This window comes from Pseudophryne corroboree, chromosome 7 (assembly GCF_028390025.1).
Source record: "Pseudophryne corroboree isolate aPseCor3 chromosome 7, aPseCor3.hap2, whole genome shotgun sequence".
In the NCBI taxonomy this organism is placed as follows: Eukaryota; Metazoa; Chordata; class Amphibia; order Anura; family Myobatrachidae; genus Pseudophryne; species Pseudophryne corroboree.
Genome location: NC_086450.1, coordinates 403,500,623 through 403,524,163, shown reverse-complemented (window position 1 = coordinate 403,524,163; position 23,541 = coordinate 403,500,623). Strand labels below are relative to the sequence as shown.

Here is a 23,541-nt window from a genome sequence, read left to right as displayed (position 1 = left end):
CACCATGCTGTAAACAGGACCCAGGTCGGATGGACTTGGTTACCTGTTTAAATTTTTCTGGGGATCCTTTTCCACAGAGCCACGTCCTGGGTTATCACGGCAATAACTCAGGTTTTTGCGGCAGTGGAAAAGGGGTATAACAGAGTCTTTAGACCAATTGATCATTTTGAAGAGTGAGAATGTACCAACCAATTAGCTCCTGCCATTTTTTCAGTGGGGCAGATGTATTAACCTGGAGAAGGCATAAGGAAGTGATAAACCAGTGATAAATGCAAGGTGATAAACGCACCAGCCAATCAACTCCTAACTGTTAATTTACATATTGGAGCTGATTGGCTGGTGCATTTATCACCTTTCACATATCACTGGTTTATCACTTCCTTATGCTTTCTCCAGGGTAATACATCTGCCCCAGTGCCTGTAACATGGCAGTTAGGAGCCGATTGGCTGGTACTTATTTCTCTCCACTTTATCTCTTATCCATCTTTGATAAATGTGCCCCACTATTTTTTTTATTTTTTTTATTTTGCCACACATCTGAAATATAGCAAAAAAGGTCCTTGGCAGTACTGGTGTGGATTGGCAAAGGGTTAACTTACTGCTTCCCCGCCTGGGCCAGCCTGCAAAAATGTGCATGCGTCAGCCCAAGTAAATTTGGCAGAAAACTGGAGAGTGGAGGCGGGAGCTGGGATGGTATTGTCAGATTTTATTGAAGGTCACAGGTACTGAAGGTGATGTAAAAAAAAGCTCAGAGGATGGGCCTCAGTTACTGGAAGCTAGAGTACACAGGTAATACAGGTAATGAAGCTGTGCAGGCAGGGCCCGGATTAAGCCTTGGGGGTGCCCGAGGCACTAAAGACAGGGGGGGCCCTGGTGGAAGGAATCGGATGTATATTAGAGTGTGCATACCTCCCAACATGTCCCATTCCAGGAGGGACAAAATGTTCTCTACCTGGACTTCCCACTTAATATATAATTGGTGTTGAAATATTTAATTGATAAGAAAGGTATTTCAATACAGGTGTTTGCAATCATAAATTAAGAAGGAAGTCCAGGTAGAGAGCATTTTGTCACTCCTGTAATGGGTCATGGTGGGAGGAATAGATTGTGTATATTAAATTGAAACCAGTGGTGTATATTAGTTTTAAACTAATAGTTGATTAATGCCTGGGTACTGTTTATACAGTAGCTCCATCTAATTGACAGACAACTATTTTATTTTCTTGTAGTGGAACAAAGACAACTTAAACAACCTTAAAATACACATAGAAAAATAAGATAATTGATCTAATCATATGCAAGAATAGCATCAGCCTCTGTACTACTTACACACTGTGGGGTATATTTAATTAGGGTCGGATCCATTCCGACATGCATTTGTCGTAATGGATCCGACAACCCCTATTCAATCCCATCTCAATTCGACTTTAAAAAAAAGTCGAATTGAGATGAGACCTGTGAGTGGAGGAGAGGGGGGAGACCAGTGGGGACAGCCGCGGGCAGACGGCTGAGAGCAGCGCTGCAGAAGGATGTCTAACAGCCGACTGACCTCACGGCAGTGTCCACCCGGCTCCAGCAAGCGTGACCTCACTTGCTGGAGCCGGGTGGACGCTGCCGTGAGCGGCGCGGCTGTGAGACATCCTGCTGCAGCGCTGTGCTGTAGCACTGCTCTCCCCTGATTGCACGCGGCTGTCCCCCGTCTCCCCGCGGTTCTCCCCCCTCTCCTCCTGTAAGGTCCCTCATCTCAGTCCGACTTTTTTTATGTCGGACTGAGATGGTCGGAAACGGGGCCAAATCCTGTCGAATTTGGCCCCGTTTCCCTCAAAAGTACGTGAATCGGCAGCTATACCGCCGATTCGCATACTATTCGACAAGTCGAATGATCAGACTTGTCGAAAAAAAACAGCTGGAATTGAATAGGTCGAATCACTATTCGACCTTAAAAAGTCGTAAACTGCCGTCTTTTTGACAGACGGCAGTTTTTGAACCTAATTGAATATACCCCTGTGTCTCTATCTCTAGACCCAAATGGTTTAGTTGCATAACAGTTTACATAGGACTCAGGCAGGGAGGAGGAGAAGCTGGGATCCTTGTGTCCAGCTCTCTCCATACTCCTATCTATTCTTTGGTCAAAAAGCTCTATTGGTAGCTCAAGAAACATGATTATCCTGTGTCTGTGCCGGCACTGCATACTGTCCTGCTCACATTCTGGCTCTCGCATTAACAGGGAAAGCTAATGATATCAGTATGCTCTGTCCGGTGGGGGCCCCTGAAAAAGGGGGGCTGGGGTACAGTATGCCCTGCGTCCCCCCCTTAATCTGGCTATGTCTGCAGGTAACAGGGCTGAAGTAGTTTGCTTGCGCAATAATAAGAGTCCAAAAAAAAAGCAAAATTCTGCTATTTCTAGGGTTGCTGTGTAATATCCCTTAATCAGGGACAAATATGAATTCCACAGGTTTTGTGGCTGATTAATACCAGGTGAAATGCACGCTTGAAGTAAGTCAGCCACAGAACATGTGCAATTCCTATGTGTCCCTGATCAGGGCTGAAACTAGGATTTTCGTCACCCGGAGCAAGGCAGTAATTTGGCGCCCCTCCCCAAAAGGAAAAAAACCCAACAAAACAAACTAGCAGACTAAAATAATCAGATTATAAAAAATATTGAAAAAAGGGGATACTATTGAACAATATTCCCCAATGTGCCTCAAATGCCCTATGTGTCACATGTCCCGCCAGCGTGTTTAACTACATGCTTCTCTGTGTGTCCCCATACATTGCCTCTGGGAGGCAAAGCGGAGGTTGATACTGCTAACTGGGAGCACAGTGCGCTTCTATAGCTTGTACGCTGCACGCTGCACGCTAGTCGCAGCACTGCATGGCAAAGAAGAGAGTTTAAGACAGTAGCTGGCATAAGTGAGATCACAGGTACTGGAGCTCACCCACACAGCATCGGAGCCAGCTGTGGGCAGACAGGGGAGTCAGAGATATAAAAAAAATATAAAAAATATACAGACAGCGCAACATGGCCGTGCTATATGCAAATCGTTACCACACTTCCTCCTGGGTTCAATTTCTTTTCCACTCCCGGCTCTGGTACTTGAATCCCTTTTTACGAGCCTTATCCGGATGTGTTTAGAATTTTCCCTAGCATAACGAGGTCACCTTGTGGTATGTTAGTTTGCAAGTAGATAGGAGTCAATAAGACGCGTTTCTCCGCCTGTAGCAATCGGCGGCTTCCTCAGTCAGATCTAATTGTTTTATGTGAAAGTAGTGCTAGCGGTAAGAAAGGAGTTTTTTACAGAATATAAGAGTAAAAATAAAAAGGTATTTTAATAAGAAATCTACTTGCGCTGTCTGTATATTTTTTATATTTTTTTAAGTGCATTGAGGTAAGGGGGTAGAGAATTCCCCCTTTACAGTGAGCTGCATGTAGATTTTTAAAATATTTTTAAATATTTTGCTATAGGACATATACACAAACCAAATTAAGAATTAGCGCCAGGGGATCACTTTATTGTGCTTGAGTCAGAGATATTGCCTGGGGAGCTGTCTGCTGTCTCACTGGAGCAGCATAGCACTGCTGGTTTAAAAAAAACACCTGCTCCTCTGTAACTCCTTGGCGCCCCCTCAAATCCTCCACCCGGGGCGCATGCCCCCTTAGGCCCCCCCTAGTTACAGCCCTGCCCTGATTAAAGGTATATTCTAGGAACCCTGGGTATTCCAGAAGTAATCAAAGTCTGGGTCAAGACAGAGGTTAGTTTACCAGAAAATCAATGATTCCCTTTTCAGACATGTGACCCGGGAATTTGTCAGGTCTAGCTGTCGGCAAATTTCCAGGCCTCATCTCCATTACCCAGGAGCAGGGTCGGAAACCCGGGACTTAAGGTGGGAACACACTAGGCGATTTCAGCCTAAAAAATAAATGAATAGTTTATTTTTAGGCTGAAATCGTCCATTGTGTATGGGGGTAATATTGGTGACCAATTAACGATGCACGCTCCCGCGCGCCGTTCAGTCATCACCAATATTGAGCTGACACGCAGCTCAATCCGTCAATGTCGGGCTGAGCTGCATGTTTGGGAATGCCGGCGGTGATGTCACTGAACGTTATCATTGAACGATAACGTTCAGTGTGTTCACACTATATCGTTGAACGCTATATCGTTCAACGATATAGTCGTCCATCGCCGGCAATCACGAAACGCCTAGTGTGTGTACCCGCCTTTACTCAAGCGTTGTGTCCTTTCACGCATGCAGTAATCCCAGGTTGATGCGCTGCGTGTCTGCAAGGGGTGTTAGGAATACAGCATCACCTGCAAAAACTGTAGTGCAGGCACCAATACAGTATCTTCACCCAGATTTGATACTGAAGACATCTTACAAAGGGTAAGAGTGAGGAATAATCAGAAATAGCTGGAGAGTGGTGAGCACAGACTGATCATGCCCAGGGACTTCGAAGAAAAACTGATAGCTGAGATCATGAGAATGCTCAGGAAAAATGGAAAGTCTATAGCTGGAGACACACTATAAGATTATCTTAAAGCACGACGGAATTTGCTGCGCTATATAAGAAACTATTAATAAATAAATAATCATTAAATCTGTCTGTCTGGTTGGAATGAAAATCTGGAAATGTATGGGAGCAAATGACAAGTGACCATTTGCTTCCAAACACTGACAAACAACAGACCAAAATGGACCAAAATACATTTGATTTAACCAATTTATGCAAACGACCGTTTTTTGACCGTTTTTCCACTTTTTAGGAGCAAAAGGTTGATTGTCGTTTGCTCCCGTACATTACCAGATTTTTGCTCCAACCAGAAAGACTTGGCAGATATGCAGTAATCTTATACACAAGTGTGTATCCATCTTAAAACTCTTCTTTTAATGAATGGAGGCTCGGTACATTTTCAGTTGTACCCATTTTCCATGTATGTCCATCCTGTCTTTGTACCTCAATATTCTTTTGGGGTGTGGTATATAAGTTAGCATACCTCCCAACATGACCCTCTCCAGAAGGGACATAATGCTCTTCTTCTAGACTTTTTTCTTAATTAATGATTGTCTGCATCTGTTTTGAACAGGTTAATGGATAAGAAAGGTGTTTAAGCACAGGTGGCAAACATTAAATTGAGAGGGAAGTCCAGGAGCAGAGCATTGTGTCCCTCCTGGAGAGGGTCATGTTGGGAGGTATGGTTAGATAGTTAAAAGATCTAACAGTTAAAAGGTTGACAGGGTTTAAAAGGTCGACACAAAAAAATAGTTTTTACATTTATTTTTTTTCCCAAAATGTGTTGAAATTCGTCCCCTCGCAGGCTTGCTTTGCTTGCCACACTTTGGACTCTGTTGCTAGCTCCACTCGCCACAATGTTACTAAAGGTAATAATTTCTGACATGGATCGTAAATAAAAAAATATTTTTTTGTAAAAGCATGAAAAAACCCTAAAAAGAATTATGTGTCAACCCTATCAGACTTTGACCCTGTCGACTAGGGTGGCCAATCCTGGGATTGGGATCCCGGCCTAAAATTGGCCGGGATTCAATCCCGGGATTGGAGATTTTGGGATTGGCCACCAACCTATTTTTGGATATGTCGGATAGCGTTGAGCATCCTCAAGATGCTCAGATGCTGCCCGTCTCCCCCTGCTTACTTCCCCAGCTTCGGCTGGCCTTCGCAGCGTGGTGTGAAGCCAGAGGTCACGCTGCGCAGCCGCCGGATCGCGTAGGAAGTTTCCCACCCTCCCTTCCGGCCAGATTGTTGTAAGTTATCTGGCTTTGGCAGGGGAGGAGAGGAGTGGGGGAAGGGGGGGGGGGGTTCTGCACACATTGAAACATTGCAGACAATCCCGGGTATCCAGGGAATCTCAGGATTGAACATTTTTCAATCCCGATTCCCAGGATTGAAAAAATGGCCTGGGATTGGCCACCCTACTGTTGACCTTTTGACTGTCTATTAACTGCCGCCCATTCTTTTGTACCTCAAAAGTCCATTTTATCTTGTGTGCGCATCCAACTATGGCCACCTGTCTGTTTCCGCGTGAGTCCACGTTTCGTTGGTTATAGCTTGGACTTTTGAATATATCTGCTGTAGATATCCACTAGATTAGGAAAATGCTGTAATTTCAATGGAACACGTCCTAAAACTTGCCATCATCATTATGTGGTTTCTTCAGGCATTAGCGGTTCTTAGACGCTTCTCCTTGTTTGACATTTTTGATAATTTACTATGACCCTTTCATCAAGGCACATTGCGTGGTCCGCACCTTCATTGCAGAGACCCTTCGGAATCTAGTGTTTCCACTAGCCTTTACTAGGGCAGCGCGCTCTCCTCACTTAAAGAAAAAAGGGTAAAATGCATCCCTGTCATTATTGCAGTGCTCCACTGACCTTGCACTGCTCTCCAGTTGGTGTGCTGACCATCTGCTGAACTCCTGACATGGAGGAGGTGATCTCCTGAGTCTGGAACCAGCAGTGATTGGATTAAGCTTTTATTGTGTCGCCTCCTCTACTATCTGAGAGGGGGGGCTGGGTTTGCCTTTTCCCACTGAGGCAAACCCAGCCGTTGTCTGTCACGAGATAGTCGGGATGGCCATTGGTGTGGTTACGATTGATAGCAGAGGAGGCAGCAGTGTGGCAGTCTCAGCAGGGCCTCCGTTGGCTGACATGGAGGCATATCCTCCTAATTGCTTACACCATTACCTCTGGCGAGGTACATCAAAAGGTATGTCCCGAGGGAATGAAGGAGAATGTGAGGTAGCACTGAAAACAGCATGTGCAGGTTTAGTAGGAAAGATTGAAGTATTACGTATAATACTCTGCAACACATTATTGCACCCAAAACAGCTCTGACCCGTCGAGGGATTGACTCCACAAGACCTCTGAAGGTGTCCTGTGGTATCTGGCACTAAGGTATTAGCAGCAGATTATTTAAGTACTGTATGTTGAGACTTAAAGGACTTGTTTTTCCAGCACCTCCCACAGATCGGATTGAGATCTGGGGAATTTGGATGCCAACATTTTGAACTTTGTGTCATGTTTTTCAAACCATTCCTGAACAATGCTTGTAGTGTGGCAGGGCACATTATCCTGATGAAAGAGGCCACTGCCATCGGGGAATACTGTTGCCATGAAGGGGTGTACTAGGTCTGTAACAATGTTTAGGTAGGTCGTACATGTCAAAGTAACATCCACATGAATGGCAGAACCCAAGGTTTCCCAACAGAACATTACCCAGAGCATCACACTGCCTCCACCGGCTGACCATTATCCCATAGTGTATCCTTGTGCCATCTCTCACCCAGGTAAATGACGCACATGCACCTCCTCAGACCTTCTTCCATTGCTCTATGGTCCAGTTCTAACACTCACTTCCCATGCACATCAAAGAGCCTTAAGCCCCATGGCCCTGTCATTAGTTGTCCTTCTTTGGACCACTTTTGGTAGGTACTAACCGCTGCATACTGGGAACACCACACACATCACAATTTGGCCCTTTTCAGAGTAGCTAAGATCCTTACGCTTGCCCATTTTTCCTGCTTCCAACACATCAACTTCAAGAACAGTGTGTTCACCTGCCTAATATATCCCACCATTTACAAGGTGCCATTGTAACGAGATAATCACTTTTATTCACTTTACCTGTCAGTGGTTTTATTGTAATGGCTGATGGATGTACTCTATGTGTGTTTACCTATAGCCTTTGACATGCCAATAAACTTAGATTAAATAATGCACTTTGTTTTTCCTTTCCAGACCAAACCATTTTGTTTCTTCAGCACTTCATTCTCCATTTATGCTTTATGAAATTTCCATTTTGCTTTGATCACCAGAAGATTCTGAACCTCACCTCTAGATCTGGTTCCTCCTGTTTGTTCTTTCTGGGGAGGAATGTCCTGGATAATTGGGATGTTTTTACGTAGCTTGTTCTACAAAGATAAATTGTATTTTTGTCATTTCAACATCATCCTTTGTAGACGTGTAGGAGTTGCCTTCAGGAGCTTTTGACGTACGTGTTATAGACTATTATAGCCACTGATATTGCAGAAATGTAATGATGAAAATTCTCATATCCCTGAAATGTCTGTAATAAGTTCATTCTTGTTGAATAAAAATACTCTATTCAAAAAAAAAAAAAATTCTCACATCCCACTAATAGCCACATTTATTTCTCAGTCTGTGCATAATTGATCTGTGTTGGTGACATGCACTTGACACAGCGTGAATTCAATTAGTCCCGTTACGTAAACATGGGTGAAAAAGGGTGGTACCCTTGGGCTTTATCTCCTGCGGCTTTTCAATTCCAGACCCTTTTTCAGCAAAGCCTAGTTTTAACTTCCATTAAATTATCGTGTTAATGGGTGTTAACACATAGGATCCGTGAAAAGTTCACGGACCTAAGTGCTGCACCTGTTAACCTGCTAGTTATTGGGGATTTTTAGTGCTGCTGGTGGGCTCGCTTCAGGGCTAACTGATTAGCTCTGGGGGATCAATTACCCCATGGTAAATTACTGCAGCTAATTGACTTACCCCCATAGGCTTGTCTTCTTGAGTGAGCAGCATCCCTAGCGATGTTTGAAGGTCTTACCCTTGAATTCCAGACCCTTTTTTGATATCATAAAAATATTGTATTGTGTATTGTACCTGTTTCAGTACTGTCTGTACTCTTTTAGCAGGTGGGGGGAGGGGGGGGGGGGGTCTCAGGCTGTGTACACACAGTTGTAGGGGCTTCACCCTCTTAGTTCATCAGATTTTGCCAGTCTGAAAAGCTTTCAGAGTATTGGAAACTCATATCCATTGTGTGGGCCTAATACAGAGCCGTATGCAATGCCAGTGTTTGTGGATTTGAGCAATGTTTTTGTACTATGCATGTCTCACCGTGGCAATAAGCACACTCCAAGTTTGCCTACTGGCAGTGGATTTGAGGAGAGAGACACAGTTGTAGGAGCTTCACCATCTTAGTTCAGATGAAGTAGTTCAAACGGAATACATACCTATTCTCGGAGTATGGGATGCCAGATGTCAATATCCCCACAGTGGCATCCCGCCTACCAGAATGATGACAGCGGGGCGAGCGCAGAGAGTTCCCTTGCGGGCTCGCTGCACTCGCCACACACCCATGAATGGAAATAGTCTCTGTGTGCCGGGATTCCGTCTGTCAGCATTGTTGGCTGTCGGGAATCAAGTGTCGGTATCCTACCTGTCGGGATGCCGACACCTGGCAAATTAACTCTATCCTGTTCAAACGTGCGGCTGATGGTGCGTCTTTGTATGCAAATGGTGGATTAGAGACGCCGCCAGTGGGCATGTGTGTACAAACCCATGTGACTGCAACATTTGCATTATTTTGCAGAACCTCAGAGTACGGAATCGCAGTTGCTAGGGGATTTGCGCACAACCCTGAATCAGGCCCTGTGCCTCGGTTACACCTGTATCCGAACTTCAAACAGTGTAGAAGTTACCTATAGCAATCAATCAGCTCCTACCTATCATTTTATAGAATGCCCTTGATAAATGCTGGCTAGAAGCTTACAGGACGCTCTGGGCATCTTCTCCACCTGTCCACTCTGTAGAAGGTTTCATACATTTTTCTCTGGGTCTCTTTGGTTTGTTTTTTTCAGCATCTGCTACTCTTCCTTTCATCTGTACCATTTCTTTGAGCAGGATACCTCCTGCATCCAGGATTATATTCTGTTTTTGTTTTCACAGTGTACTCGTAATGTTAGTCCCTTGTTTTCCCATGCACTAGATACAGTATCAGTGATTACTTCTGCTCCTTGGCTGCCTTTCTAATATTTCATGTACGTTTACTGGGAATATTTATTGTGCTGGTATGATGGCATAAGGCAATCGGGGTCAGCGCTACCGTCGTGCACACCTAGGTAGTTGTCGAAGAATAGGGGTCACCAGAGTTTATGGGCAGATAACACACTAATGGATAAAAGCAGAGTTGACCATAAGTTGGCTTTTATTACACTTGTATTGTGTGCATATTACTAAATGCACGTCTTCTGAATTGGATGGACTGTACCCACCCTTATCTGCATGCTTGGTTTCATAGCCATCACCATTATCAGTGTGCAGCTGTGGCAGCCCTATTCTTGGTGCAAGATATTCGTATATGTGCCATTCCGCATAGCCCGCAATTCTGTCGCCATACCCTTGGTTGGCTTAGGTGTTAAGAGGTTCATGTTGGCTGTAGGCCCTAGCATAGCACAGTTCCTGACAGTGATTGGAATGGCATTGTAGTTCTGCATTCATTCATTACCCTACAATTAATGGGCCCTACACACTGGCAAATCTCACTGCACGATATGAACGCACTCGTTCATATCGTGCAGTGTGTAGGCATGGAGAAGTGGGCATGGCCTCGCAACATCATATTATCAAACTATAAATAAGTATATTTTCACACCCCCTCTACACATACAATTAGCAGCCTTACACGTAACAGCCACAGTAGTGTTCCTTACGCATAAGGGGGGTAATTCTGAGTTGATCGCAGCAGGAACTTTGTTAGCAGTTGGGCAAAACCATGTGCACTGCAGGGGGGGCAGATATAACATGTGCAGAGAGAGTTAGATTTGGGTGGGTTATTTTGTTTCTGTGCAGGGTAAATACTGGCTGCTTTATTTTTACACTACAATTTAGATTGCAGATTGAACACACCACACCCAAATCTAACTCTCTCTGCACATGTTATATCTGCCTCCCCTGCAGTGCACATGGTTTTGCACAACTGCTAACAAAGTTCCTTCTGCAATCAACTCAGAATTACCCCCAATGTCTCCTGTATAGTGTCAGATACACATAATGACCCCCAGTAGTGCAGTGCCAGATAGACATGATATGCCCCCCAGGAGTGCCAGATACACATGATATGACCCCAGCAGTGCCAGAAACACATGATATGCCTCCCAGCAGTGCCAGATAGACATGATATGCCCCCCAGGAGTGCCAGATACACATGATATGACCCCAGCAGTGCCAGAAACACATGATATGCCCCCCAGCAGTGCCAGATAGACATGATATGCCCCTCAGCAGTGCCAGATAGACATGATATGCCCCCCAGCAGTGCCAGATAGACATATGCCCCCAGCAGTGCCAGATAGACATATGCCCCCAGCAGTGCCAGATAGACATATGCCCCCCAGCAGTGCCAGAAACACAAGATATGTCCCCAGCAGTGCCAGATAGACATGATATGCCCCCCAGGAGTGCCAGATACACATGATATGACCCCAGCAGTGCCAGAAACACATGATATGCCTCCCAGCAGTGCCAGATAGACATGATATGCCCCCCAGGAGTGCCAGATACACATGATATGACCCCAGCAGTGCCAGAAACACATGATATGCCCCCCAGCAGTGCCAGATAGACATGATATGCCCCTCAGCAGTGCCAGATAGACATGATATGCCCCCCAGCAGTGCCAGATAGACATATGCCCCCAGCAGTGCCAGATAGACATATGCCCCCAGCAGTGCCAGATAGACATATGCCCCCCAGCAGTGCCAGAAACACAAGATATGTCCCCAGCAGTGCCAGATAGACATGATATGCCCCCCAGCAGTGCCAGATAGACATGATATGCCCCCCAGCAGTACCAGATAGACATGATATGCCCCCCAGCAGTACCAGATAGACATGATATGCCCCCCAGCAGTACCAGATAGACATGATATGCCCCCCAGCAGTGCCAGATAGACATGATATGCCCCCCAGCAGTGCCAGATAGACATGATATGCCCCCCAGCAGTGCCAGATAGACATGATATGCCCCCCAGCAGTGCCAGATACTGATATGCCCCCCAGCAGTGCCAGATACTGATATGCCCCAGAGTGCCAGATATGCCCATTCAGGAGCCTTAGCTGCCGGTCCGCGAGCTCCGATAAGCTCACGGGCTGGCGCTGCTTACATGGGGGCTGTTGGATGCAATGGGAGGCGGGCCGTGGGACGGACGCTGCGGCTGCAGGGACCTAGCTCCAAGGCAGGCTCGAATATGGCGGCTAGAGCTAGCGGCGCCCATTAAGTGTGGCGCCCTGTTCGGCCGCTCTATTGGAACATGCCTGGAGCCGGCCCTGCTAGTGGTTAGCTAAACTTTACCTACGTAAGATCTGCCCACAAAACGGGACACATTCAACCCTCAGTCAGCCCCTGCATGAGTGAAATAATGGCACTCATTCAGTCTTATTAATGTTCCACATGAGGTGGGTGCCATTGGCTTTTACCCTGATGGTATGCCGATAAATCAGTAACACCTAACTGGTGAGATAACTCTTCTGCAATATTTGTATTTGATTTTCCCCAATATTATTATTATATAGTGCTCTAATTATGTACTGATTTAGCTCTATGTTGCCCTCTGCAGCTATTAATGAACCCACACCTGTGGGTCTGTGATCCTCACTGTTGGGTAAATTTTGTAAGGGCAAGTTCCTTTTAATTCCTTTTCTGTGGAACTCTTCTGACTGGGTGTATAGCTCGTCACGGCCTAGGTTGCAATATGATGGCGCATATTCTTGGCAAATAGCCCAATCATTTGAAATTATGTGCAGCCTGCTTCGGGATTTGCTCCATTGTCAGGTGAAGGTCATCACCTCCAGTGTCCGTAATCCTACAAGGTCAAGTGCTTGCATGATACAGGATTTCAGTTTTTACCATCGCTTGCTGTACATGCATTTCACTATAGAGTTTCCGATTATTTTGTCTCTCGTCGTGTCCTTGCTGACTTTGAGTCTCATGACCATATCTATTTGCAGAGGTGAGCAACATTTCCCATAAATTGTTCACCTCGTTCCGCATTTCACACTACAAAAACAGTTACATTTTGCTTCATTATCGAGCTGATAGAGATCAGAACTTGTCTTGTACTTTTCACATGATGCATTTTGCACCTTAAAGTTGCATTTCGGTGGAAAAGTACATTTCTCAGTGTTCTTTTCCCAATGTAAAAAGATATAACGTGTAATTAAATCCCAGCCCTGATATTCTTCATCTCATGATTCTAAACAATAATGAGTATCAGCGGAGCAGTATCCTGGTTGTGGCTTTTGTGTAACACTTCATATTTTACAGATCAATCTTGGTGTACTTCTAGTTGGTATAGCATCCAGGGCCATCAAGACCTCTGTGCTGTCCAGGTTCTAGGTGCAATGGCCATGCTTGGGGTCATGGATACCTCCAATCGGGAGCACATTTCGGGAATGGTGGACCAAGGGATAATGGCCACGTCATTTTGGGGACATCCTTGTACTCCCGGGCAACCCTCTTAGTATCCCAGAAGGCGGCTCTTCATAAATGAGCTCTACAGTATTCATCTTCTCCAAATGAATGATATGTGCATTGCTTTGGCTTGGTCTATAGCTCCAACTCTCATTTCTGCACATCTTAGCAAAGGTCCCTATTTATGGCATCTGTTACATGGCGTTATGTTTTCCCTGCTGGGAAACATCCATTGTAATGTGAGAGTAAGCAGTATCTGCACTGTTTGCCTTCCGCCTCTACATTTGTCTGCCCTTTGCTTACTCTATGCAGTTATATCTTACTACTTACAGCATCTAATCCTTATACTGCACCCGCCAACACTTTCACATTGGCTTGCGATGCTTTAAAGGTTCTGAAAATGTTAAATGCCTTCTTTAAGCTGAGATCTACTTCTAGGAACATTTATTCTGCATCTACTTATATTTTGTCTGTGTATGAAACTGCAAATCATATTGGCGAACAGCGGAGAAATATCCAGTGCCAGTGTAATCTTCCAGCCTGTGTACCTGCATGTTCTTCTGCCCTGTATCCTTCCTAGCTCTTTTTTTTAGTATCACCCAGTGTTTTTATGGGTTCACTCTCTACCTTAATCTATGTACAGTTGTGCGCTTCTGTGTTTGGCTGCAACATGTCTACATATCTACATGTAACTTTCAGGTCATGGCCAAGTGAGTGGGCCATCACCTGTTGTGGACACCAAGTCCCTCTGGAAGGGGTTATGCCTTCTTGGTGGAGTGGATGTACCTCTTATCTGGCTGCACAGGGCATTGGACTCCCAGACTGGCCCAGCCCTGTGTCACCAGTGCTTTTTTAACTATGAAAAAAGTACTGCTACTACTGTATGAAGAAAGGTACTGGTCCTCTCCTAAACCATACTTGCCTTCATTTGATTGCTCTCCTATAGGGGAAGCCCAGTGAGGAGATGCGTAGGGCTAGACGTTTTACCTCTTTAGTCTTTCAAAGAAAAACACTGTATTGGCCCTCCTCCTCATCCCACGATTCACTGTGTTATGTTCCTCGTGCCGCCCATTTCTCTAGGAAGTGGGCAGGGATTCAGGTTGGCCACTACTCTTCCAGGGGTCCAGGGTACCCCTCGAATATTTAGGAGTCTCCCAGTTATTCGGTGAGGTTAGATACTTATGACCTGAACTGCTGATGGTCCTGTGGCTAGGCCAGGGACCTCCCTGGTTTGTTGAACTAGTCTGGTGAGTTCCAAAAAGTTTTAAAACATGGCAGTAATGACAGAAGAAGAGAAACTGTCCAGAAAATAAGGTACTGATCGCTGACTCCATACTAGAGTGCCATCAAATAATAAATACTTCCTGTCACCTTGACAACCCCTCCCCCATAATACCCTACTACAGAAGGCTTTCTCACTTGTGTGATACATCATCAGATTTTGGGGCCTATTTATCAACAAATGATTCAACTCATTGCATATGATAAATGGCGCTCCAGCCAATCAGCTCCCAATTGTAATTTTTCAAACATATAACAGTTAGGAGCTAATTAACTGGAGCACCATTTATCATATGCAGCAAGTTTTATCATTTTATCATGGGTTCAATTCCCACCATGACCCTAACTGTGGGAGTTTGTATATTCTCCCTGTGCTTGCGTGGGTTTCATCCTTGTACTCCGGTTTACTCCCACAATCCAAAAATATACTGGTAGGTTAATTGGCTCCCAACAAAATTAACCGTAGTGTGTAAGTGTGTACATATGGTAGGGAATATAGAGCCTAATTCTCTAACATGCGGGGGGCCGGCCAGCACAGGGCAAGGAAGACCCGCATACCGGGTCCTGCCTCCCCCTCACGCTAACATGCAGGCGCATCTCTATACAACGATGCGCTTGCATGATTAAGGTAGCCCCCTGCCAGTCACAGGGCCACCATCTTTTGGGTCGCAGCGGCTGCGTGTAACATCACGCAGCCGCTGCGGCCTGCTCTAGCAACGATCTGGACACACCTCCATTGTCCAGACCGCGTCCCTTAAACGGAGTGTTGATGCCCACAAAACTTGGCATCGACCCACCCCCCCCCCGTTCCCGCCCCCCCTCCAGGTCTTAGACTGCTATCGCCTGCGATCACAGTTTAAGATCTTGCACATGTGCGCACTGGCATACGCAGAAGTGCTGAAATCGCCAAATCGCGATTTCAGCACTTTTACGCTTGAAGCTGCTACTTTGCCCATAGATTGTAAGCTCCGCTGGGGATGTAAATGGCCAAATATACTCTGTAAAGCACTGCGGAATATGTGTGCGCTATATAAATAACTGGCAATAAAAAAATAAATCCACAATGAGTTTTATCAGTCACTGATCAATGAGCCCCTTTGTATTTTGCACACAAATATAAAGCTAAAAAAATTGTCAGATTAAAGCATCACATTTTTTTCACACATTATGGCAAATCATATAGGAGTGTTACTGTGTGGCTTTTAGAGCAACTTTTTTTTTTTTACATGTGCGTGATATGTATTATTACCTCTCAGAATAATCCTTTTTTTTTAATGAATGTCACCATCTTTATTACACATGGAAAGAATGAGTTTCATTTTAAATGTTTCTTATCTGAGGGTCATTACTGCCTTTTAAAACTTCTGTATATTGTGTAAATGTAAATGTTTTGACAACATAACATTTGCTACTGTGGGAAATGTCCGTGGTATGGTCGTATTCACTTATCTGCAAGTTTTGTCAACAGAGCACAAGACTTGTTTTTACAATTTATTGCAGTTTATTGCGGTTGAGGTGTCAGATCTTCCCTCCAGCCTGAATATGAGCAGCTGAGTACTTCCAGGTTTTTTTTTTTAAACTGGTAGGTTAAGAATAAATCGTTTGCACAGTAAAGAGGTTGCGGCTCAGCTTAAGTGTCATTGCACGGTGTTTATGAGTTTAGAAACTGCGCATTTCTGAGAATTCACCTGTAACCCGGGAGATGGCTGTCACAATGAAGGGATATTTCCATATTAATATGGGGGAGGCTCAAAATAAATCCCCTTTCAGACAGAAATCCTGGCAATTACCCGGCATTTCAGTGTCGGGTCGTTTTGCTGGTCTCTGCCTGGGTATCCGGTCTCTAGGTCGACTACACTTTGGTTGACAGTCATTAGGTCGGCCGACAGTCATTCGGTCGATTACACTTTGGTCGACATGCATTAGGTTGACATGGTTTCTAGGTCGACATTTTCTTGGTCAACATGACAAAAGGTCGAGTTTTTCACAATTTTTTTTCCCATTTTCCCCCCCACGTGGATACAATTGGGAACGGTTACCTGTGCTGAGCGCAGCGGTAGTGGAGCAAGGCACCTTGCCCGAAGCATGGCGAGCAGACATGGGTGGTCATTCCGAGTTGATCGCAGCCAGCAACTTTTTGCTGCTGCTGCGATCAACTAGTCCATGCCTACGGGGGAGTGTATTTTAGCTTAGCAGGGCTGCGATCGCTTGTGCAGCTCTGCTAAGCTAAATACATTTCAAGCAGAAGAAGACCAGCCCTGTACCTACTTACCCTGTGCGACAATCTCTGCGAAGCTGGAGCTAGCTTTGACGTCAGACATCCACCCTCCGTTCTCCTGGACATGCCTGCGTTTTCCTTACCACTCCCCGAAACGGTCCGGATCCGCCCAGGTACGCCTTCTTCTTGTCAATCTTCTTTGCTGTCGGCTCTGTGACCGCTTCCATCGTAGGACGCGACGTAACCAGGCAACGTCGCGTGTACGCTTTCCGGACCCAGACAGCGATAAACCGCTGCGTGCGAACGGGTCGGAATGACCCCCATGGGGCACTAATTGGGGTTCCTGGTCACTCTACTAAGAAAACAACACCAAAAGGTAGAACTTCACACTGGAATTTCATTTTCTGTGTGAAAGGGGTACAAGTGTGTGGTTCCGCTGGAACTTTGCGCAATGTGCGCAGTGCACATTGTGCCTGATTCAGAGATGTACGCTATGGCGATATTTACAGAGTTGAGTGATTATCGCATTTATCACAGATGCACTGCGCACGCACTAAGGTACCTTAGAGATTATGCTCGCTGTGCGGATTTATTTGCAAAGTTTTTGACAGTCAGTGATCATTTTTGGGAGGTAGACGCTATCCCGTATATGCACAAAACATGGTGCCAGCATCTTAATTCCTACGCCAAATCTGCGCAACCACACTCCGATGTCAATTATTGAAGGATTTGCAGCCACTGCTGCATGGTTGCTTGGATTTGCGATGCCGCCTGTTGGCATTACAGTACATTTCTGGGAGGCGGCAGCATCAGCATATTTCCGCACATCTGCAGCGGACGGGATAGCTGCTTGGAATGCATTAGTGTACATCTCTGAATGAGGCCCATTGAGGGTATTTACGGGATTAAAACCTCGCTCACACCTCTATGACACGGTGATGAGTGAGGCTTCCTTCCTGGGTAATAACCCGCGTTATATTAGTATGCAAGGTTCCAATGAAATGTTGCAGCTAATGGCATCTCCCTTGTGGATCTGTAAATGGTCTGAATATGAGAAATAAAACCCATGTTTAACATTGCAGCAACAGTTTACATTTTATAGCTCTTAAAAAAAAAAGGTGAAAAGCAAAGAGTTAATTAAATACATACTGTATTAAAACAAATATATATCTCTTCATCTATGGTTGCAAACGCAGTACAAAATCTCCTTCGATTTTGGGCTTTATTCAGACCTGCCCACTGATGCGAGCCGCTGCACAGTTAGCCAATATGCGAGGACACACATATTGCAGTCACATTCCCCGATGGTTGACAGCAGCTGGCATTTGCGGAGTAGTGATGTAACATTGGGGGGGCAGGCCGAACGGGGATGGGGTGGGACCGCTTTTGAGGTGGCTGCGTGACGTCATGCACAGCAGCTCTAGTTTGACCGGCCATCTTAACAGCACCAGTGGGTCAACCTTGGTTCCAATGCGTCTGCAATCTAATTGCGGATGCATCAGGAGACGGCCTTGTCCTGTGCTGAGCGCCCCCCAGCATGTGAGGAGATTGAAGCAGATCTGGCTGCATATGCAGCGATCCATCTATGAATGAGCTCCTTTTGTGCAGTGCTTACTTGTGACTTGCATGGAATGTTGCTGTCTGAGATGGGATTATGAACTCTGAAGCCACTATTGGTCGACATGGTCAAAAAGTCGACGTAGCATATGGTTGAAAAGAGTTTTATAATTTATTTATTTTTATAACTTTTTAGCATACTTTACCATCCACGAGGACTACGATTGGGAATGGTAAACAGTGCTGGGTTACTGTTGACACCCAAAAAACATAAAACACCCATGTCGACATTTTCACGTGGCGACCATTTTCATGCTGGTGTTTTGCGTATGTTGACCTTTTTCTCATGTCGACCTTGTGCATGTCGACCTAGACACTGTAGGCCTAATGAACCATCCCCCTTCCCCCCATACCACCCTGATATAAAGAGACAGAGATTTGGGTTTGCCACTACATTTACTCAATAAAGAAAAGAAGGGGGGACATCAGCTCACACCACTTATATTGGGGACCTCACTAGAACTGCTCCTACAGCCATAACACTGGCATGGTGAGTGTGTGTGTGTGGGGAGGGGGGGGGGGGGGGGGGTGATTACAGGCCACACCACCTAGATTAATATCTTCAGTGCCCCCCAAACCCGCCTCTGGGAGTGCGGGCAGGTTCACTTGGTGCAGGCGTTGGGCGGCGAGGTGCAATCTGGCCCGGTGCAGGCATCTGGCGTCAGACTGCACAGCGTGACCTCTGACTTCACACAGTGCGCACAGCTGGGGGCAGAGGGAGCCGGGAGGAGGGAGCTGGGTAGCATCTGAGCCTCCCGAGGACGCCCAACGCTGCCTGGCATTGAAAAAACAAGGGGGTTTACAAATCCCCGGGATTGGAAGCTCCAATCCCGGGATTGAATCCCGACCAATTTTAGGCCTAAATCCCAGGATCCCGCCGATCCTGATCCCGGGATTGGCCATCCTAATACCACCATTTGACTCGTCCGAGCAAGATATTACAGTTACCCTTCTTCACTTTTTTCTTGACAACTTCACACAGGGGTGAACTCTTTATGGTAGTGCAGATCTAGATGATGTTCCCTCCTGCTCACTATAGGGCCACAGTCTGTATCACTTCTTAGAGCTCACAGCTATTCCTGGCAGAAAGAAAAAGTTTGACACACATGAACTTAAAACAAAAATCCAGATGGTCTAAAGGACCATGCCCAAATCTAACCCTCCCGCTGATGCCTAAGCCTATCCTCCCTTATGGGCTCTACACACTGGGCGATAATAGTGAAAGATATGAACGATCAGTGTGGAGGCACCAGCGATGAACGTTGCGTGGCCCCGCGCTCGTTAATCGCTGGTGCCTGTCGCTTGTGCATGCAGGCCAATATGGACAAGATCGTCCATATTTGCCTGCACTGCTATGGAGCCGGGTGACGGGGGGAGTGAAGAAACTTCACTCCCCCCGTCACTGCCCCCATGCCGCCGGGTCACCCGTCGGCCGTATCCGCCGCCGGACAGCTTGGCGGCGGATCGCGCAATGTGTAGGGCCCATTAGTCTAACGCTAACCCTCCCCTCCTGCAGCCTATTCCTAACCTCCCCCCTAACTGTCCCCCCAGTGACTAGCCATTATCCTTCCTTCCTGCAGCCTAACCCCAACCCATCCATCCCACAGTATAACCCTAACCTCAGCTAAACTAAATCCTAAACCTAACCGCGACACATACTTACATAGATCGGGATTCTGACTGTTGGAATGCCAACCATTTAGAAATTTCAGTGTCAGGATTGTGACTGGTGTTGGGATTCTGGTGTCTGTAATCTGACAGCCGGGATCCCGACTGCCGGTAAATTAACCAAATCCCTCCATAACTACTCCTCTCACCATCCCTCTTGTAGTTCCTACACATGAAATGGTCCTATTAGGTTTCTGTCACTTAAATCATGACAGATGGGCAATAGAATATTGTTTGTCTCACAAAGGGTTAGTCATGCCTTAGGTATAATGGTCATGATGTATGTAAGGGATGGAATTGGCTTCCTCCTCTGTGTTTAAGTGTCAGGTGTCCACCAGGAAGGGATGATTCATTATTTAATAGTTTGATAGAGGTGCAGAAAATTACCTCTGTTAGCAAAAACATGTGACACCTGTAATCTGATGGTGTCATATGGGTAGATTTGTAAAGCCCATAGGTATTGCATAGAGGTTTTTCTAGTTTAGGGCAGAAAATCATGCAATAGAGGGGGAGATTTATCAAATCTTGGAGAGGGAGAAAGCGAAGAGAGGTAAAGTACCAACCAATCAGCTCCTAGCTGTCATTTTGAAACACAACCTGTAACATGGCAGTTAGGAACTAATTGGTTGTTACTTTCGCTCGCTTTCTCTCCACTTTATCCCTCTCCAAGCTTTGATACATCCATCTAGCCTTCCCCTATAAGAAATATAGAATTTTATTAAGTTCCCAATAATATCTCCCCTCATCTAGCGAGTCTTAGTAAGCTGTGCATGCACCATAGCAAACATGAACATCTTTGCGTCTCTCCAAGCGATTTTTGATTGAACACTTGTCGAACGTTTCATTCCGTCCATGAAATGGGAGGTTTTCTGGGTGTCAGCTGGATGACATCTGGCTGCAAGCATGGAAGAATACCATTCTGAGCATGTAGCCAGAGCATACTTGCCTGCTCCCCTGGGGTGGCACTCCTGGCCTCCCGGAAAAGTGGGCCTCCCCGGAGCCAACCACTGCCACTAGTTAACTGCCCACTTGCCGAGTGAAGTGGGCAGTCCCAACGGCCAATGGCGCAATTTGTACTGAATTGTGCCTCGTACCACCTCTTATGCCAGACAGAAAGTCGTCAACCATGAGCCAGAGTTGCACTATATGCTGAGTTATGCGTGTGCTGAGGGGACGCCTATTTTAGTTTGATCTTTTACCCCTAGCATGGGGTTGCTGTAAGTGCTGCTGATAATAATTATGGGGGCTCCCACGTGTAGAAAAATGGAACGCTGTGATGCATATATCTTGGCATTCCATTCGCATGAAGATTATTATATATTCTTCTAAACCTCTCAGGGATTTATGTAAATAGGTTAAAAAAACATGTCAGAACAGTATTCATCTACCGCTTGTGCAGCCTTCTACAAGATCTTTGATGTATAGATACAGGGCCGGATTAAATGTCACATGGGCCTGGGGCTGAACATGTTCAAGGGCCTATTGTGAGAAGCAGAGGAGGTGTGGCCAGTGTGTGGGTGTGGTCAGTGGTATTCGTTTTTCTGGAACAGTCCCACTGCAGAGTCCACATCACCACTCGAGGGGGAATATAACCGGGCCCGAAGTGTGGCGAGTCCGTAAGGGGACACGCTCCGCTCGTCGCCGGTCTTCCGGCTGTCAGGATCCCGGCGTCGGTCTCATGACCGACGGCATCCCCACAGCCGGGATTTCATACTGAATCCGCTGTTCATCTCCCACAGTGATGACACCAAGGTTGCCACAAGGCTCAGTCCTCTTTTCAGTGAGGCCCCTCCCCCTTTTTAGGGCTAAATGTAATAGCCTGCGTTCTGCCAGAGGTGTGGGACTTTGTGCAAGAATGCCCATATTTTTAAACAGCAATCATTTACAAGGCAAAACCTTTTCCTCGCAAATGATTGCCGCTTTAAAAATATAGGCATTACATTTAGCCCTATATGTATATTCTAAAGCTCTTTTTCTTCAAAATAATTTTTTTACAGCATTTAACACATGTTTTTACAGCCTGCTAAGCCTATTCCATTGCCAAATATGGTTACAGAACAGTGGAGCAGATGTATTAACCTGAAGAAGGCATAAGGAAGTGATAAACCAGTGATAAATGCAAGGTGATAAAGGCACCAGCCAATCAGCTCCTAACTGTTAATTTACATATTGGAGCTGATTGGCTGGTACATGTATCACCTTGCATTTATCACTGGTTTATCACTTCCTTATGCCTTCTCCAGGTTAATACATCTGCCCCAGTGTGTGATATCCGTAAACTAATACACGTCTCTTTCAAGATCCAAGTCTTTCAGTTGAATGAAGAGATACCGGGTGTGGCAGTTATTCAGTTTAGTTCTTGTGTTGATAATATGAAATATCAATGTGGAAACAATGGTGGATGAGTGCAATGCTTGTATTTCTTGCAGGTGAAGATGAAAAGACTTAAGCGGTATTTCACAAAGGCGCTCCACCGGATTCAGAAGGGTCCTGGTTACACCTACAAGGAGCTGCTCGTCTGGTTCTGCAATAACACCAACACACATGGCCCGAAACGTATTGTCTCCGAAGGACCTAAGAAGAGAGTCATGTGGTTCCTTTTGACCCTGGTTTTTGCATCTCTTGTATTCTGGCAGTGGGGTGTTGTCATACAAACCTACCTCTCGTATGGTGTCAGTGTGTCTCTGTCAATAGGCTTCACCTCAATGGTGTTCCCAGCTGTAACTGTCTGCAACGCCAACCCCTATAAGTGAGTATGGCGGTGAGAGACCCCCAGAGTATAAGTATTGTATGGCCACGTGCTGGACATTAATTGATTTTTCTATGTAGATACAGAAATCTGGGGAATGTTTTAAGTGATCTCACATGAAAGTCATTAATAGTATACAAAATACGATTATAAAGAAAAAATATTGTTAACGATGGTCCCTTTGTGGTATTTGGACCTAGATGCGGTAGTTTTGGCTTCACTGTGGGCACAAGCAATATGAAGGGTACTAGTTGCTCAAGACACTTTGGGGCAGATGTACTAAACCTCGAAGAGTATTAAAGTGTAAAGAGATAACGTACCATCCAATCAGCTCCTAACTGCCATGTTACAGGCTGTGTTTGAAAAATGACAAGAGATGGCTGGTTGATAGTTTATCTCTTGACTTTATCACTCTCTAAGGCTTAAAGGGGGGTACACGCGGAGAGATGTATGCTTAATTCCTAAGCAATCTGACTGGATTGCTTAGAAATTAAGCCCGGATCTCTCTGTGTGTATGCCCCATAGCGATTACGGTGTGCGGCCCTGTGCGTCGCTATCACTGACTCTAAATTGGCCTGCATGCAGTCCAAATCTAGTTAGATGGCTCACTTCACCGCTGGCTGAAGTAAGCACCCCCCCCCCCCTTCCCCCCTTCTTGCTCAGCACACATCCCGCTGTGTGCTGAGCGGGGGGGGGGGAGATGTGTACCGAGCGTTCTGTGCTAGATCGCTCAGCACACATCTCTGTACACATCGGTACGTGTGTACACCCCTTAGT

The 23,541-nt window shown here is 45.8% G+C and overlaps 1 protein-coding gene across 1 annotated transcript in view; it reads left to right on the top strand.

Annotated features, from left to right (window-relative positions):
• Positions 1 to 23,541, top strand: part of SCNN1B (sodium channel epithelial 1 subunit beta) — a 125,665-nt gene that overhangs the window by 8,906 nt on the left and 93,218 nt on the right. Inside the window, exon 2 of the mRNA XM_063934653.1 lies at positions 22,445 to 22,764. Within this exon, the coding sequence (XP_063790723.1) occupies positions 22,451 to 22,764 (314 nt within the window). The 5' untranslated portion in view covers positions 22,445 to 22,450. The remainder of the gene's footprint in view (positions 1 to 22,444; positions 22,765 to 23,541) is intronic.